We start from the raw sequence: 14,555 nt of genomic DNA on the forward strand, positions 1-14,555 counted from the left end.
GGTTGACATGAATGTAGGATGGGCACAGGGGCTTGGGCTAGCAGGATGAAGGGTACAGGACATTGGGGAGCAAAGATGGGACATGGGGAGTGAGAGTGATGAAGAGATCCTTACTTGAGAAAGCATGTGCTGGCATTGAAGGAGTTGCAGAGGAGGTTCACTAGATTGATTCCAGATTGAGAGGATTGGATTATGAGGAGAGATTGAGTAGACTGGGTAAAAACTGAAAAACTGTGGATGCTGTAAATCAGGAACAAAAATAGAAGTTTCTGGAAAAGCTCAGCATTGGTGGAGAAAAATCAGTTAACGTTTCGGGTTGGTGACCCTTCCTCAGAACGGAGGAACACCGGACCCAAAATATTAACTGATTTTTCTTCACAAATGCTGCCAGACCTGCTGCACTTTTCCAGCAACTTCTGTTTTTGTTCTTGAGTAGACCGAGACTCTACTCAATGGAATTTAGAAAAGTGAGGTGTGATCTAATAGAAACATATAAAATGCTGAAGGAAATAGATAAGACAGAAGCAGAGAGGTTGTTTCCACTGGTGAATGAAACTAAAACTAGGGGGCACATCCTCAAAACAAGGGGAGCAGATTTAACATTGAGTTGAGAAGGAACTTCTTCACCCAGAGGGTTGTGAATCTGTGGAATTCCCTGCCCAGTGAAGCAGTTGAGGCTAGATTAGATTCCCTACAGTGTGGAAACAGGCCCTTTGGCCTAACAAGTCCACGCCGCCCCTTGAAGCATCCCGCCCAGACCCATCCCCTTATAACCCACACACCCCTGAACACTACTGGCAATTTAGCATGGCCGATCCACCTAGCCTGCACATCTTTGGACTGTGGGAGGAAACCGGAGCACCCGGAGGAAACCCACACAGACACGGGGAGAGTGTGCAAACTCCACAGTCACCCAAGACTGGAATCAAACCCGGGCCCCTGGTGCTGTGAGGCTGCAGTGCTAACCACTGAGCCACCGTGCCACCCTTATCAATAATATGTTGATAATTTTGTCATCTGATGTACCAAAAGTTTTCATTTGTTGCTATTGATCTTATTTTCAATTTGATGGTTCTGTTAAACAAACAACCTAAGTGTTTCTGAAAGGAATTGATTCATCTTCTGTTCCTATAGCTCAGCCTTCAATTACAAACAGCCCAAATCCAGTTATTGCCTCTGTATCCAAGATGAGCTCAGCACCAAGCACTGTAATGGAAGAATACTTGTTTATTTCATACTCTAATCCCAGTTCCATTTTCTGCCCTGAGTTCTCATGGAGTTTACTTTTATTGAAAAAATTGACAATTTTCAGTAGCTTTCTGAATTCCCAAATAAAGAGTACTGTAAGAAGTTCTGCTGATAGTTTGGCGAGTTTAGGCCTGATACATTGCAGTGTGTTTTCTGTCAGAACAGTAAAGTGCCTTTACCCAGAAGGTAGATGGGTATCCTCCAAAAATATTTGAGTGATTGTATGAGCCACAAGCTAATCCTCTCTGTTTTCATTCCCTATCAGTGGGCCTGTGTGGGAATTTCTGGTATCACAAAGATTGATGCCCTGCTGTATTTGGGTTCATGAGCTGGAACCCAGATCCTTGCACTTGGTGTACATCCTTTTCACTTCATCATTTCTGTTTTCCTCTCTGTTCCACTTTTACAGTTTTTGTCCTTCTGAGCTTCAAGACCATTGTTTCTTCTGTATTATGTTGCTGTGATACCGTGTTGCGTTAGCCTCATTAACAAATTGCTCATACATAGAGGGTACTGAAGCTCTGCATTTCTGCTGAAACCCAATCTCTCTACCAGTTCACTTTGACAATTGTTATTGAATCTGAATCTGGATGTGGTCTTATTGTTTATCTTCTGATTGCCCAAAGGAGTAGTAACTTGATTAATGGAATATGAAAATCTTTGAGTCTGTGTTTTAGTACCACATTCTGTAGTTCACTTGTCTGTTTAAATTGTAGTGGCAGTTATAGTATAACGTCCATCATGGGACCTGCAGAGGTGAATTGGTGATGTGCATGACTTTACCCTATCTGGAGATGCTCATGACCCTTTGTGTGTTAGTATGATTCAATGTTCTGAAGAAAACCTTTTTTGAATTATTTCTGACCTTCTAAAATGAAATAATAACTTCTTAATTGCAGACAAACTGAGAGGTGAGATTAACAAGGTTGTTAACAAATACATCGATCAAGGCATTGCTGAGCTGGTTCCAGGAGTTCTCTTCATTGATGAAGTTCCTATGCTTGACATAGAATGTTTCACTTACCTGCACCGAGCACTCGAGTCCAGCATTGCTCCCATCGTTATTTTTGCTACTAATCGAGGAAACTGTGTTGTTAGGTAAGATAATTGTGGAATTCAAAATGTATTGTCATTCCCTCCTCATGGATATCTTGGTGCAGTGGCAGAATTTTTTTTTAATCTTTGTATATGCACATCTACATTGATGCATCTATATATCAGCCTATTCATTGATAAGATTGAAACATGAACATATGTGTTTAAATCAACAGACAAAAGATTATAGTTTGAGATTTGGATCCCCTCTTACAAGGACATTTGAGGACAGCTGTTCAATTTACTACTGCACCTGATTTGGCTTTCAAATACTCTAGGAATTAGCTCCACTTTCACTAACTGGTAGTATAGTTCGTGTATTGAACACTCTGGGTGAATAATTCTCAAAGTCTGGCTTCGAATTGTGATTTCATAATTTGAACTATGCGCCCTTGTCCTCTTGTCACAGTTTAGATACAAAAACATAAATATAGGACCAGGAGCAGGCCGTTCAGCCCATTGAGCCTGCTCTGCCATTCAATATGATCACGGCTGACCATCCAACTCGGTACCCTGTTCTTGCTTTCACTTTACGTCCTTCGATCCCTTGAGCTTTATCAATCACCTTCTTTCAAACATTGAAAGTTTTGACCTCAACTACTTTCTGTGGCAGAAAATTTCACCAGCTCACCACTGTCTGGTTGAAGGAATTTCACCTCATCTCAGTCCTAAATTGTCTACCCTATATCCTTAGATTATGACACTTGGATCCCTGGTTGTAGACTCCCCAGTCATTGTAACATCATTCCTCCATTTACTCTGTCTATTCCTGTTAGTATTTTATAGGGTTCTGTATGATTTCCCCCTTATTCTTCTAAACTCTAACGAAGATAGAATCATAGAGGTATACAACACGGACACCAACTCTTCAGTTCAATATTCCGCTGACCAATATCCTAAATTAATCTAGTCTCGTTTGCCAGCATTTGGCCCATATCCTCTAAACCTTCCTATTCACATACCCATCCAGATGCCTTTTAAATGTTATAATTGTACCAGCCTCCACCACTTCCTCTGGCAACTCATTCCATTCATGCACCACCCTCTCTGTGGAAAAAGTTGACCCTTGGGTCCCTTTTTAGATCCTTCCCTTCTCCCTTTAAACCTATGCCCTATAGTTTTGGACTCCTAGTCCTAACCAATCCAGCCTGTCTCAAATGTCAGAGATAACAAAGTGTGAAGCTGGATGAACACAGCAGGCCAAACAGCATCTCAGGAGCACAAAAGCTGACGTTTCGGGCCTAGACCCTTCATCAAGGGTCTAGGCCCAAAACGTCAGCTTTTGTGCTCCTGAGATGCTGCTTGGCCTGCTGTGTTCATTCAGCTTCACACTTTGCAGATGCTGGAGAGTCCAAGAATACAGTTCCCATTATCTCTCTCTCTCAAATGTCAGTCCTGCTATCCTAGGAATCGGCCCTGTAAACCTTCATTGCAGTCCTCCACCAGCCAAAACATCTCTCTTTAGATAAGGGGACCAAACCTGCATACTCTAGATGTGGTCCCGCCAGGGCTCTATATTATTAGAGCAAGGCATCCCTGCTCCTGTACTCGAATCCCCTCACTATGAAGGCTGTGAACATACCACATGCCTTGTTCACCACCTGATGCACCTGCATGCTGACTTCTAACAACTGAAATTTTCTGAAGAGTCTGAGCCCAAAACATCAGCTTTCCCGCTCCTGTGATGCTGCTTGACCTGCTGTGTTCATCCAGCTCTACACCTTGTTATCTAATATTAGAGAGTTGTCTGCTTCTGCTCAAAAATGCCACAAGACTTCTGAAGGTGGTTCAGTTAGTCTTCAAAAACTGTCACTTATGAGAATGCAACCTTCCTCCAGGTAAAATAGGCTATGGGTGGCTGATCTCATTGACTGACTGTAACAAACGCGCAAAGTTCTAGAACATTCTGGCAGCAGCTATGGATAGAGAAACAAAAATCAATGTTTTGAGCCTGATATATTTTAATCTGAAATAATAATTCTTCAGAACCATCATATCAGCCTTAAATTATTAATGTTGTTTCACTATGCCAGATCTGCTGAGTTTCATCCGAACTTTCTATCTTAACATCAAATCCCCACATTCACAGTGCTTATATTCTAGTGATTAATTCACATGTAAGCAATGTGGTTATGAGTTAGAAGGGAACACAGTTGTGCAAATACTTAATTAATGATTTAAAAAGAGGACATAATCTGAAAGCTTTTCACCTTGCGCCGATCGGGACCAAATCTCAAAAGTAGTCTATGTTACATGGTATTTAACTGTTCCATAGTGTGTTCTTCATGACTGTGTGCCTTTATTAATAATAGTCCACTTTGCATCCAGTTAACTACCCTCTTCTTGCATGTATAAGTAGTTGTTTTCTTTGAGATTAGTCCTTGCAGTTCTGTCCAGATGAATATGTCAAAAATCTTTGGCATTTTTTTTTCACAATAAATACTCAAGGTCCATACAATCAAGTACAATTCAAAAACCACTCAATTGCAAGAGGAAATCTGTGTGGGCAGAATAAATTTGAAGGGAATGGGCATTTTATTTGATAATTCACAATTTTCTTCTTTAGACTTGCCTTTGAATCTTGTTCAGACTGACCATCCCAAGTCTCATCTTAATAAAAGTCATGTGCAAGATCATTCAGTGGAATATCATTACATTTTCTCGTGGTAGGGATTTAGACCAATGAAATGAATTTGATTGCTACAAAATGCAATCTCTCTTTGCACGTGCTAGAGAAGAAATGACATCAGAAAATAAATGAGTGGTAACAGCTACTGTCTGAAAGGCTGTAAGGTGAACTTTTCTTCAGTGGTGGGTACGTTGTTGGTGGGGAATCGGAGGGACTGGATCCACATGCATTTGGAAAGGCAAGGACTGATTAGGTATAACCAACATGGCTTTGTATATGGGAAAGCATGTCTCACTAACTGAATTGAGTTTTTTGAAACGGTGACAAAGAAAATTGATGAACAGTGGGTCAAAACAAAGTTGCTGGAAAAGCTCAACAGGTCTGGCAGCATCTGGGAAGGAAATAACAGAGTTAATGTTTCGGGTCCGGTGACCCTTCCTCAGAACTGATGGTGGCTGGGAAAATGTCAGTTTATATGCAGAAAATAGGGAGGTGGGTGGGATAGGGAATAAACAATTGGATAGAGCCCAAACAGAGAGAAAGACAGTTGACAGACAAAGGAGTTGCTAACGCTCAGTCTGAGAGGGTGAATAGTTGTTAATGGGGATTGTTGGTGACTAACAACAGTGGGTGTGTAATAGCAGGCTATGTGGTAGCAAGACCTGGTGTGTGGGGTGGGGGACTGGGACAGGGGAGAGTTTGGGCCCAAAAATTATTGAACTCAATATTGAGTCCAGAGGGTTGTAGGGTCCCCAAGTGGAAAATGAGGTGTTGTTCCTCCAACTTGCATTGGGCTTCGCTGGAACACTGCAGCAAGCCAGAAACAGAGATTTTGGCCAGGGGGCAGGGTCGTGTGTTAAAGTGGCAGGCAACAGCTAGTCCAGGGTCTTTTTATGAGCAGAACGTAGATGTTCTCCGAAGCGGTGGCCAAATCTATGCTTCGTTTCCGCAATATAGAGGAGACCACATTGTGAGCAGCGAATGCAGTAGACTAGACTCTGGGAAGTGCAGGTGAAGTGTTGCTTCACCTGGAAGGTCTGTTGGGGCCCTTGGATACTGGGGAGGGAGGAGGTAAATGGGCAGATGTTGCACCTTCGCCGGTTTCAGGGGAAGGTGCTGTAGGGCTGTGGGGATGTGTTGGGGGTGAAAGAAGTGTGGACCAGGGTGTCCCAGAGGGAACAGTCCCTGCAGAAAGCAGACAAGGGAAGGGAGAGGAATATGTGTCTAGTGGTGACATCTCGCTGAAGGCGGTGAAAATGGCGTCTGATGATCTTCTGAATGTGGATGCTGGTGGTATGGTAGGTGAGGATAAGGGAAACCCCATTGCTGTTGCAGGAGGGAAGAGAAGAGGTGAGAGCGGAAGTGTGGGAGATGGGTTGGATTTGGTCGAGGGCCCTGTTGACAACGGAGGTGGGGAAATGTCGGTTGGGGAAGAAGATGAACATTTCGGAGGCTCCATTGTTGAAGTTGGCCTCGTCCGAACATATGCGACGGAGACTGAGGAACTGAGAGAATGGGATGGAGTCTTTACAGGAAGCAGGGTGTGAGGAAGTATAGTCCAGATAGTTGTGGGAGGCAGTGGGTTTGTAATGGATATTAGTGGCCAGTTTATCCCCAGAAATGGAAACAGAAATGTTGAGGAAAGGAAGGAAGGAGTCAGAGATAGACCGGGTGAAAGTCAGGGCAGGGCAGAAATTGAAGGTGAAATTGATGAAGTTTTCCAATTCCAGACGAGAGAGGGAAGCAGCACCGATGATTTCATCGATGTGTTGGAAAAAGAATTGTGGGTGGGGGCCAGAAGAGGCTGGAACAAGGCATGTTCCACGTACCCCATGAACAGACAGGCATAACCAGGGCCCATGCGGGTACCCATGGCAACCCCTCTTACCTGAAGAAAATGAGAGGAGTTGAAAGAGTTGTTGAGGACAATCTCGGCCGAGCGGAGGAGGGTGGTGGTGGGTGGGCATGATTCAGGTCTTTGCTGCAGGAAGAAGCGGAGAGCCCTAAGACTGCCCTGGTGGGGAATGGATGTGTAAAGGGATTGCACATCCATGGTAACGAGGGGGTGGCTGGAACTGGTAAACTGGAAGTTTTGAAATTGATGTAAGGTGTCAGAGGAATCATGGATGTATGTGGGTAGGGATTGGACCAGGGGAAGAAAACTGAGTTGAGGTAGGAAGAGATGAATTCTGTGGGGCATGAGCAGGCTGAAACAATGGGTCTGCCTGGGCAGTCCTGTTTGTGGATTTTTGGCAGGAGGTAGAAACAAGCTGTGCGTTGTTGGGGGGCTATTTGTTTGGAAGTGGAGGAGGGTGGGGTGAGACCACCGGATGAAATGAGAACAGTGGACATTCTACGAAGGTTTCAATAAGGTTCCTCATGGTAGACTGGTTATAAGGTTGGATCACGTGGGATCCAGAAGGAGCTAGCCAATTTGAAATAAAATTGGCTTGAAGGTAGAAGACAGATGGTGGTGGTCAAAAAGATGCTTTTCAGACTGAAGGCCTGTGTCTAGCGATATGGCACAAGGATTGGTGCTGGGTCCACTGCTATTCATCGTTTATATAAATGACTTGGATGTGAATATGGTTATAAAGTTTACCCATGACACCAAAATTGGTGGTGCGCTGGATAGTGAAGAAGATCATCCAGAGTACAGCAGGACCTTGATCAGATTGGGCAATGGGCTTAGCAGTGCAGCATGGACTTCAGTATAAATAAATGTGAGGTATTGCATTTTAGGAAGACAAATCAGGGCAGGACTTGTACAGTTCATGATAGGGCCTTGGGGAGTCTTGCTGAACAAAGAGACTTGGAGCTGCAGATGCATTGTTCCTTGAAAGTGAAGTTGCAGGTAGATAGGGTGGTGAAGAAGGCATTTAGCTCGTGTGCGAATTGCAACGTCATGTTGTGGCTGTACGGAACATCGGTGAAGCCAGTTAGAATTTTAGAATACTGCATTCAGTTTCTGGTTGCCTTTCCATAGGAATGTTGTAAAACTTGAGAGGATGCAGAAAAGATTTACAAGAATGTTGTGAGGACTGGAGGGTTTGAGTTATAGGGAGAGTCTGAACAGGGGTTCCAGGGGCTTTTTTCCTTGAAGCATCAGAGACTGAGGGTTGATCTTAGAGATTTATAAAATCATGAGGTGTGCGTATAGGCTGAATAGCCAAGTAGGAGAATTCAAAACTAGAGGGCCTAGATTTAAAGTGAGAGGGACCTTAAAGGCAACTTTTTCATACAGAGCATAGTGCATGTATCAAACAAGCTGCCAAAGGAAGTGGTGGAGGCTATTGCAGTTACAACATTTAAAGGATGGGTATATGAATAGGAAGGTTTTGAGGGATATGGGCGAAATGATGTCAAACGGGACTAGGTCAGATTGGGATGTCTATTCAGCACAGATGAGTTAGATTGAAGAGTCTTATTTCTGTACCGTATGACTCTAACCCATTGTAAAGTTAACTGTTGGATCTTAAGCCCCATGTTGGCCAGTCCAAAAGCCTAAGTGGTATGTTTAACTCCCATTTAATTCTATGTACTTTTTATGCTGTGTAGGAATTTAGCATCTACAGTTAATATAATGGTGAGGGTGTTATCCTTTTTATTTACTTGTTTTAAAAACTTTAATTCCAACTACCTTACACACTTGAGTTGCAGACACTTGTTGAACTTGTGTTCTATTCATAGTTACCCACCAGTATTTCTCTTTGCTCATTGTGAACATGGTAGCTCCCTTGACTTCTGTGAAATGCGAGACTAGTTGAGGAAGAATAGGATAACATCAAAGCATCAGCATTTGGTGGACCAATTGGGCTCAGTGGCCCACCATTGTGCTGTAGATTCTATCTAATTCGGGGAGCTGTTAATATGAAGACAACGCTGTGCTGCTTTAAGTCCCAGCATACTGATCCTCAGATCAGACCTTGTCACCTCCTTGTGTTCATTCTCCTTCTCTTGCGACTTCTCTCCCTCTCTCTGTTCTGAAAGCACCATCACTCATGAGGGTGCAGTCCCTAGATGCTGTAGCCATTTGGTGCCTCACCTCAGTCAGTGGTTATATTTAATGTGTGAGCCCCAATGATCATAGAATCGCAGAGTAGAGTCATAGATAATCAATGATAACTTTACAAAAATCACAAATGGGTCACATTTGATCAAATGTAAAAAGAAATGTGTAGTAAGATTCTAAAATTCCTCCCTGAAGCCCTCAGCTGCTTGGTTTCTTTGACACAACTTGTCATCTCCATCCAAAAGATGCAGTGAGCCTTGCGTAAGCGTGAAACTATCAAAATATGAACAGAAAAGGCCGGAGAAATTCAGCAGATAGAGAAACAGTTAACATTTTGAATCCACTAGCCCTCCAGAACTGAAGAGAGGTGGAAAAGAAATGGAATCTATGTTATTGGAAAGGGCAGATGGCAAGCAGATCAGAAGTACAGGTCAGAAAGATTAAAGCTGTACAGAAACCCTGTCCAGTTTCTCTTCCCAATAACAAACCCATCACCGCTTGAATTTTTTTATTCCATGGATCGTTCCAGTTGAGATCAGGTAACTTTTTGCATTACTTGAAATGAGCTGGTCTGAGTAGATCAGTACCATCTGCCAGAGTGTGTCATGACAGGAGACGTCATTTAGATAGTGTAGAGGTGCTCACAATTTTCAGCTCTCTTATGACTGAATATTGTTGCACAGTAGCTGGCACAAGGATGTGTCTTACCAATTATGCTATCAATTCTGCTAATTAATTTTATGGAGTCTTTGTTGGTCAATGAATGGATGAAGCAGATAGGAGATGCTTGTAATGTGTTAACATAGCACCATCTAGTGGTTCAGTTCTGCTTTTTAAAATATTGTGTGCTACAAAAACAAAGATTTCTTTGAACTCTAGCAGTGTCAGTATTGAGATGGATTGAGTCTGCTTGAAATTTTAATCTATATGTAAATTTCATGTAATATAATTAACTAAATGGAATTACTGGGACTCGACAGCTTTTACATACAATTTATAATTCAATTCATAATCTGAATGGGAAATAGTCTATTTAAATAGCTGTTCTGTTACGTTTTTTTTAAAAGACAAATGCTTTCTCCTGAAACTGATGTGGAATTTCAGGCATGTTGCCAAATGATTTGTAGCTTTCATCCAGTTAAGGATTGTTCATTTATTTTAATCTTTTTGTGTTCCTTTTTCCAGGGGTACAGAGGATATAGTGTCACCTCATGGGATTCCTCTTGACCTTTTAGACCGAGTCATGATCATCAGGACAATGTTATACACTCCAGATGAGATGATACAGGTAGGCGCTGCTTTTTGAATCTGAATGTTGAACAGTAGAGGAAGAAGGTTGCCAATCCCTTTTCTGACTCCTTCAAAAGGATTGACCTAGAAGTGACATTCTTTACACGTATGAGCGGTCCAGTCATATCTTTACTCTGTCAAAATACAGGAAAACTGAAATATAGAACAGTGAATGCTGAAAATACTCAGTGGGTTGTCTCACAAACCTGACTGTTTTTTGAGGACGCAACCAGAAACATTGAGAGCAGAGCGGTAGACGGGTTGTTTATGTGCACTTCAGTAAAGCCTTTCACAACGTTTCACATGGTAGACTAATTAGTAAAGATAGATCACATGCGATTCAGGGTGAGCTTGCCAATTGGATACAAAATTGGCCTAACAGGAGAGCAGAGGGTGGTAGTGGAAGGTTGTTTTTCAGACTGGAGGCCTGTGACCAGCAGTGTTCCGCAGGGATTGGTACTGGGACCACTTTCGTCAGCCAGATATATAAACCATTTTAAGGAGAATGTGGGGGCATCGTTAGTAATTTTGTAATCTAAGAATACGAAGAGATCTTGATCGATGGTTTCAGTGGGCTGAGGAGTGGCAGATGGAGTTTAATTTGGATAGATGCGAGCTATTGTATTTTGGTAAAACACGGAAGGGCAGGACTTGTATGATTAATGGTAGGGCCCTGAGTAGTGTTGGAAAACAGAGATGTAGGGGTTCAGGTATATAATTCTTTGAATTTGCATCACCGTAGATAGGGTGGCTAAAAAGGCATTTATCACATTTGTCTTCATTGCTCAGATCTTTGAGTATGTGTTGGGACATCCTATTGATGTTGTACAGGATGTTGGTGAGGTCTCTTCTGGCATACTGTGTGCAGTTCTGATTGCCCAGTTATAGGAAGGATGTTATCAAATTGGAGAGGGTTCAGAAAATATTTACCACTATGTTACCAAGAACGGAGGTTTTAAGTTATAAAAATAAGCTGCCACATACTTTACTGGAGCAGAGGACATGGAGTGGTGACCCTAGAGGTTTATAAAATCATGAGAAGCATAGATAAAGTGAATAGCGAGGGTCTTTTCCCTAGGGTGGGGGAGTTCAAAACTAGGGAGGAATTTTTTAAGGTGAGAGGAGAAAGATTTTAAAAAGACGAGGGGCAACTTTTTTTACACAGACACTGGTTTGTGTGTTGAATGAACTGCTAGAGAGAGTAGTAAATGCAGGAAGAGTTACAACATTTAAATGACTTTTGGATAAGTACATGAATAGGAAAGGTTTGGAGGGATATGGGCCAAACGCAGGCAAGTGGCACAAGTTTAGTTTGGGAACATTGTCAAAGTGGACTACTTGTTTCCATGCTAATATATTTAGTTCTAGCGAGTTTTGAGAAGATTTGTTGCTCGGGTTGAGGTTCTGGATGTGAGTTTGCTCGCTGAGCTGGAAGGTTAGTTTTTCAGACGTTTCGTCACCATTCTAGGTAACATCATCAGTGGGCCTCCGGTGAAGCGCTGGTATTATGTCCCGCTTTCTATTTATCTGTTTAGGTTTCCTTGGGTTGGTGATGCCATTCCTGTGTTGATGATGTCATTTCCTGTTCTTTTTCTCAGGGGATGGTAGATTGATTTGGAGCCAATGTGTTTGTTGATGGAGTTCCAGTTGGAATGCCATGCTTCTAGGAATTCCCGTGCCTCTGTTTGGCTTGTCCTAGGATGGATGTGTTGTCCCAATCAAAGTGGTGTCCTTCCTCATCTGTATGTAAGGATACGAGTGATAGTGGGTCATGTCGTTTTGCGGCTAGTTGATGTTCATGTATTCTGGTGGCTAGCTTTCTGCCAGTTTGTCCAATGTAGTGTTTATCACAGTTCTTGCAAGGTATTTTGTAGATGACGTTTGTTTTGTTTGTTGTCTGTATAGGGTCTTTTAAGTTCATTAGCTGCTGTTTTACACCTTATACAGACAACAAACAAAACAAACGTCATCTACAAAATACCTTGCAAGAACTGTGACAAACACTACATTGGACAAACTGGCAGAAAGCTAGCCACCAGAATACATGAACATCAACTAGCTACAAAACAACATGACCCACTATCACTCGTATCCTTACACACAGATGAAGAAGGACACCACTTTGATTGGGACAACACATCCGTCCTAGGACAAGCCAAACAGAGGCACGGGAATTCCTAGAAGCATGGCATTCCAACTGGAACTCCATCAACAAACACATTGGCTCCAAATCAATCTACCATCCCCTGAGAAAAAGAAAAAGAACAGGAAATGACATCACCAACCCAAGGAAACCTAACCAGATAAATAGAAAGCGGGATATAACACCAGCGCTTCGTCAGAGGCTCACTGATGATGTTACCTAGAATGGTGACGAAACGTCTGAAAACTAACCTTCCAGCTCAGCGAGCAAACTCACATCCATATTTAGTTCTCTAGATATAGTTAACACTTCAGACTGATAACTTTTCATCAGTCAGCTTATTGATTTGAAATGAAATTCTCTCCACACTGCTGCTTTGTGGTTGGTATTTCCAGCATTTACTCACTATATATCTCAATTTTCTGAAAGGCCTTATTGGATAGGGATCAGCAACAAAGAGTAAAGAGCTTTCATTTTATGTACCACTTTCATATCCAGAGGTAAAACAGCCAGTTAAGTACTGTTAATATGGTTACTGTAGGAAATGCAGCAGCTAACTCGCACACAGTAAGCTGTCAGAAACAGATGTACAATAATGACCATAGCCTTAATGGAGGGATAAATGTTAGTCAGGACAGTGAGAACAACTCTGCCTTTCAAAATGTTGCCACATGGAATCTTTTACATCCACCTGATGTATCATAAGTACTTAATAAAAGTTTTCCTATCCAGCTCCTATACTTGAGTATTATTTTTAGAAATTTAACTGATTTCCCTCTCCTAATGCCTTTCCAGGCCCTAAACTTCATTGCTTACAACAGTCCAGTCCAGTAAAGAAACATTTCAAGAAGGAATTTGATATGGTTTTTTGGACTAAAGGGGTCAAAGGGTGTGTGGAGAAAGCAAGAACAGGGTACTGATTTGGATGATCAGCCATGATCGTATTGAATGGCAGAGCAGGCCTGAAGGTCTAAATGACCTACCCCTGCTCCTATTTCCCAAGTTTCATATGTTGCTTTCTTTCCTTTTCTCTTTCATGCCACGTCTTTGGATCAAAAGTGTTTGGTCACCTCTTACCCATGGCCTCCCTGCTGATCCATCTCCAATCTGTTGCATCTTGTTTCAGCTCTTTTTAATATCTTGAGCTTTGAAAAGCTAAGTAATTAATATCGGCATGTTAGAATGCCATCACAAAACTTTGGGAGGGAAATAGAGTATGGAGATGAAATAAAAGTTGCATTAGCTTAGAGGGTAGGAGAGAAGGTGCAATAGAAACATGATAGAAGTGTGTAAATGTAGCAAAGAGGACAATATGTGAAAATAATAATAAAGCTGGAGAGTGGTCAAAGAATTCTGGACTAATTAATAAATAGTTAGCTAACCAGGGATCATCTTGGGCAGCATGGTGGCACAATGGTTAGCACTGCAGCCTCACAGCGCCAGGGAACTGGATTCAATTCCACCCTCAGGCGATTGTCTGTGTGGAGTTTGCACATTTTCCCTGTGTCTGCGTGCGTTTCCTGCGGGTGCTCCAGTTTCCTCCCACAATCCAAAAATGTGCAGGCTAGTTGGATTGGCCATGCTAAATTGCCCATAGTGTTAAGGGATGGGTCCATTTGGTAGGTTGTAGGGGGATGGGTCTGGGTGGGATACTCTGAGGATCGGTGTGGACCTTTTGGGATCCACACTGTAGGGATTCAATGATTCTCTGAACTAACTAATAAATAATTAACTGTGTAGAGATGGCTGGGCAGGTGATGTTCTGCAACTTTGTGATGTGGGAGATGGCTGATCCCTTTGTGAGCTGCAATGACCACATCAGCAGTTGCTGGAGGAACTTCGGCTCAGAGTTGATGAGCTAGAGTCCGAGCTTCAGACGCTGCAGCACATTCGGGAGGAGGAGAGTTACCTGTTTGCTGTTTTTCAGCATGTAGTCAGATCTGGTAAATTAAGTACCTCAAATTCGGTCAGTGACCAGGGACAGCAGGGTTTCACTGTATGTGAGGCAGGTAAAGGGATCCTGCATTCAGTAACAGAGGAGCCTCAGCTCTTGACCTTGTCCAACAAGTGTGAGGTACTTATTCCCTGTGTGGGTTAGGAACAGTGAGAATGACCCAGCTGACCACTGCACCATGGTA

The 14,555-nt window shown here is 42.5% G+C and overlaps 1 protein-coding gene across 1 annotated transcript in view; it reads left to right on the plus strand.

Annotated features, from left to right (window-relative positions):
* ruvbl1 (RuvB-like AAA ATPase 1) overlaps positions 1 to 14,555 on the plus strand; it is a 65,591-nt gene that overhangs the window by 34,011 nt on the left and 17,025 nt on the right. The window contains exons 8-9 of the mRNA XM_059649721.1: positions 2,148 to 2,346; positions 10,170 to 10,272. Coding sequence (XP_059505704.1) covers positions 2,148 to 2,346; positions 10,170 to 10,272 — 302 coding nt within the window. The remainder of the gene's footprint in view (positions 1 to 2,147; positions 2,347 to 10,169; positions 10,273 to 14,555) is intronic.

Source organism: Stegostoma tigrinum, chromosome 11 (assembly GCF_030684315.1).
Source record: "Stegostoma tigrinum isolate sSteTig4 chromosome 11, sSteTig4.hap1, whole genome shotgun sequence".
Classification (NCBI taxonomy): domain Eukaryota; kingdom Metazoa; phylum Chordata; class Chondrichthyes; order Orectolobiformes; family Stegostomatidae; genus Stegostoma; species Stegostoma tigrinum.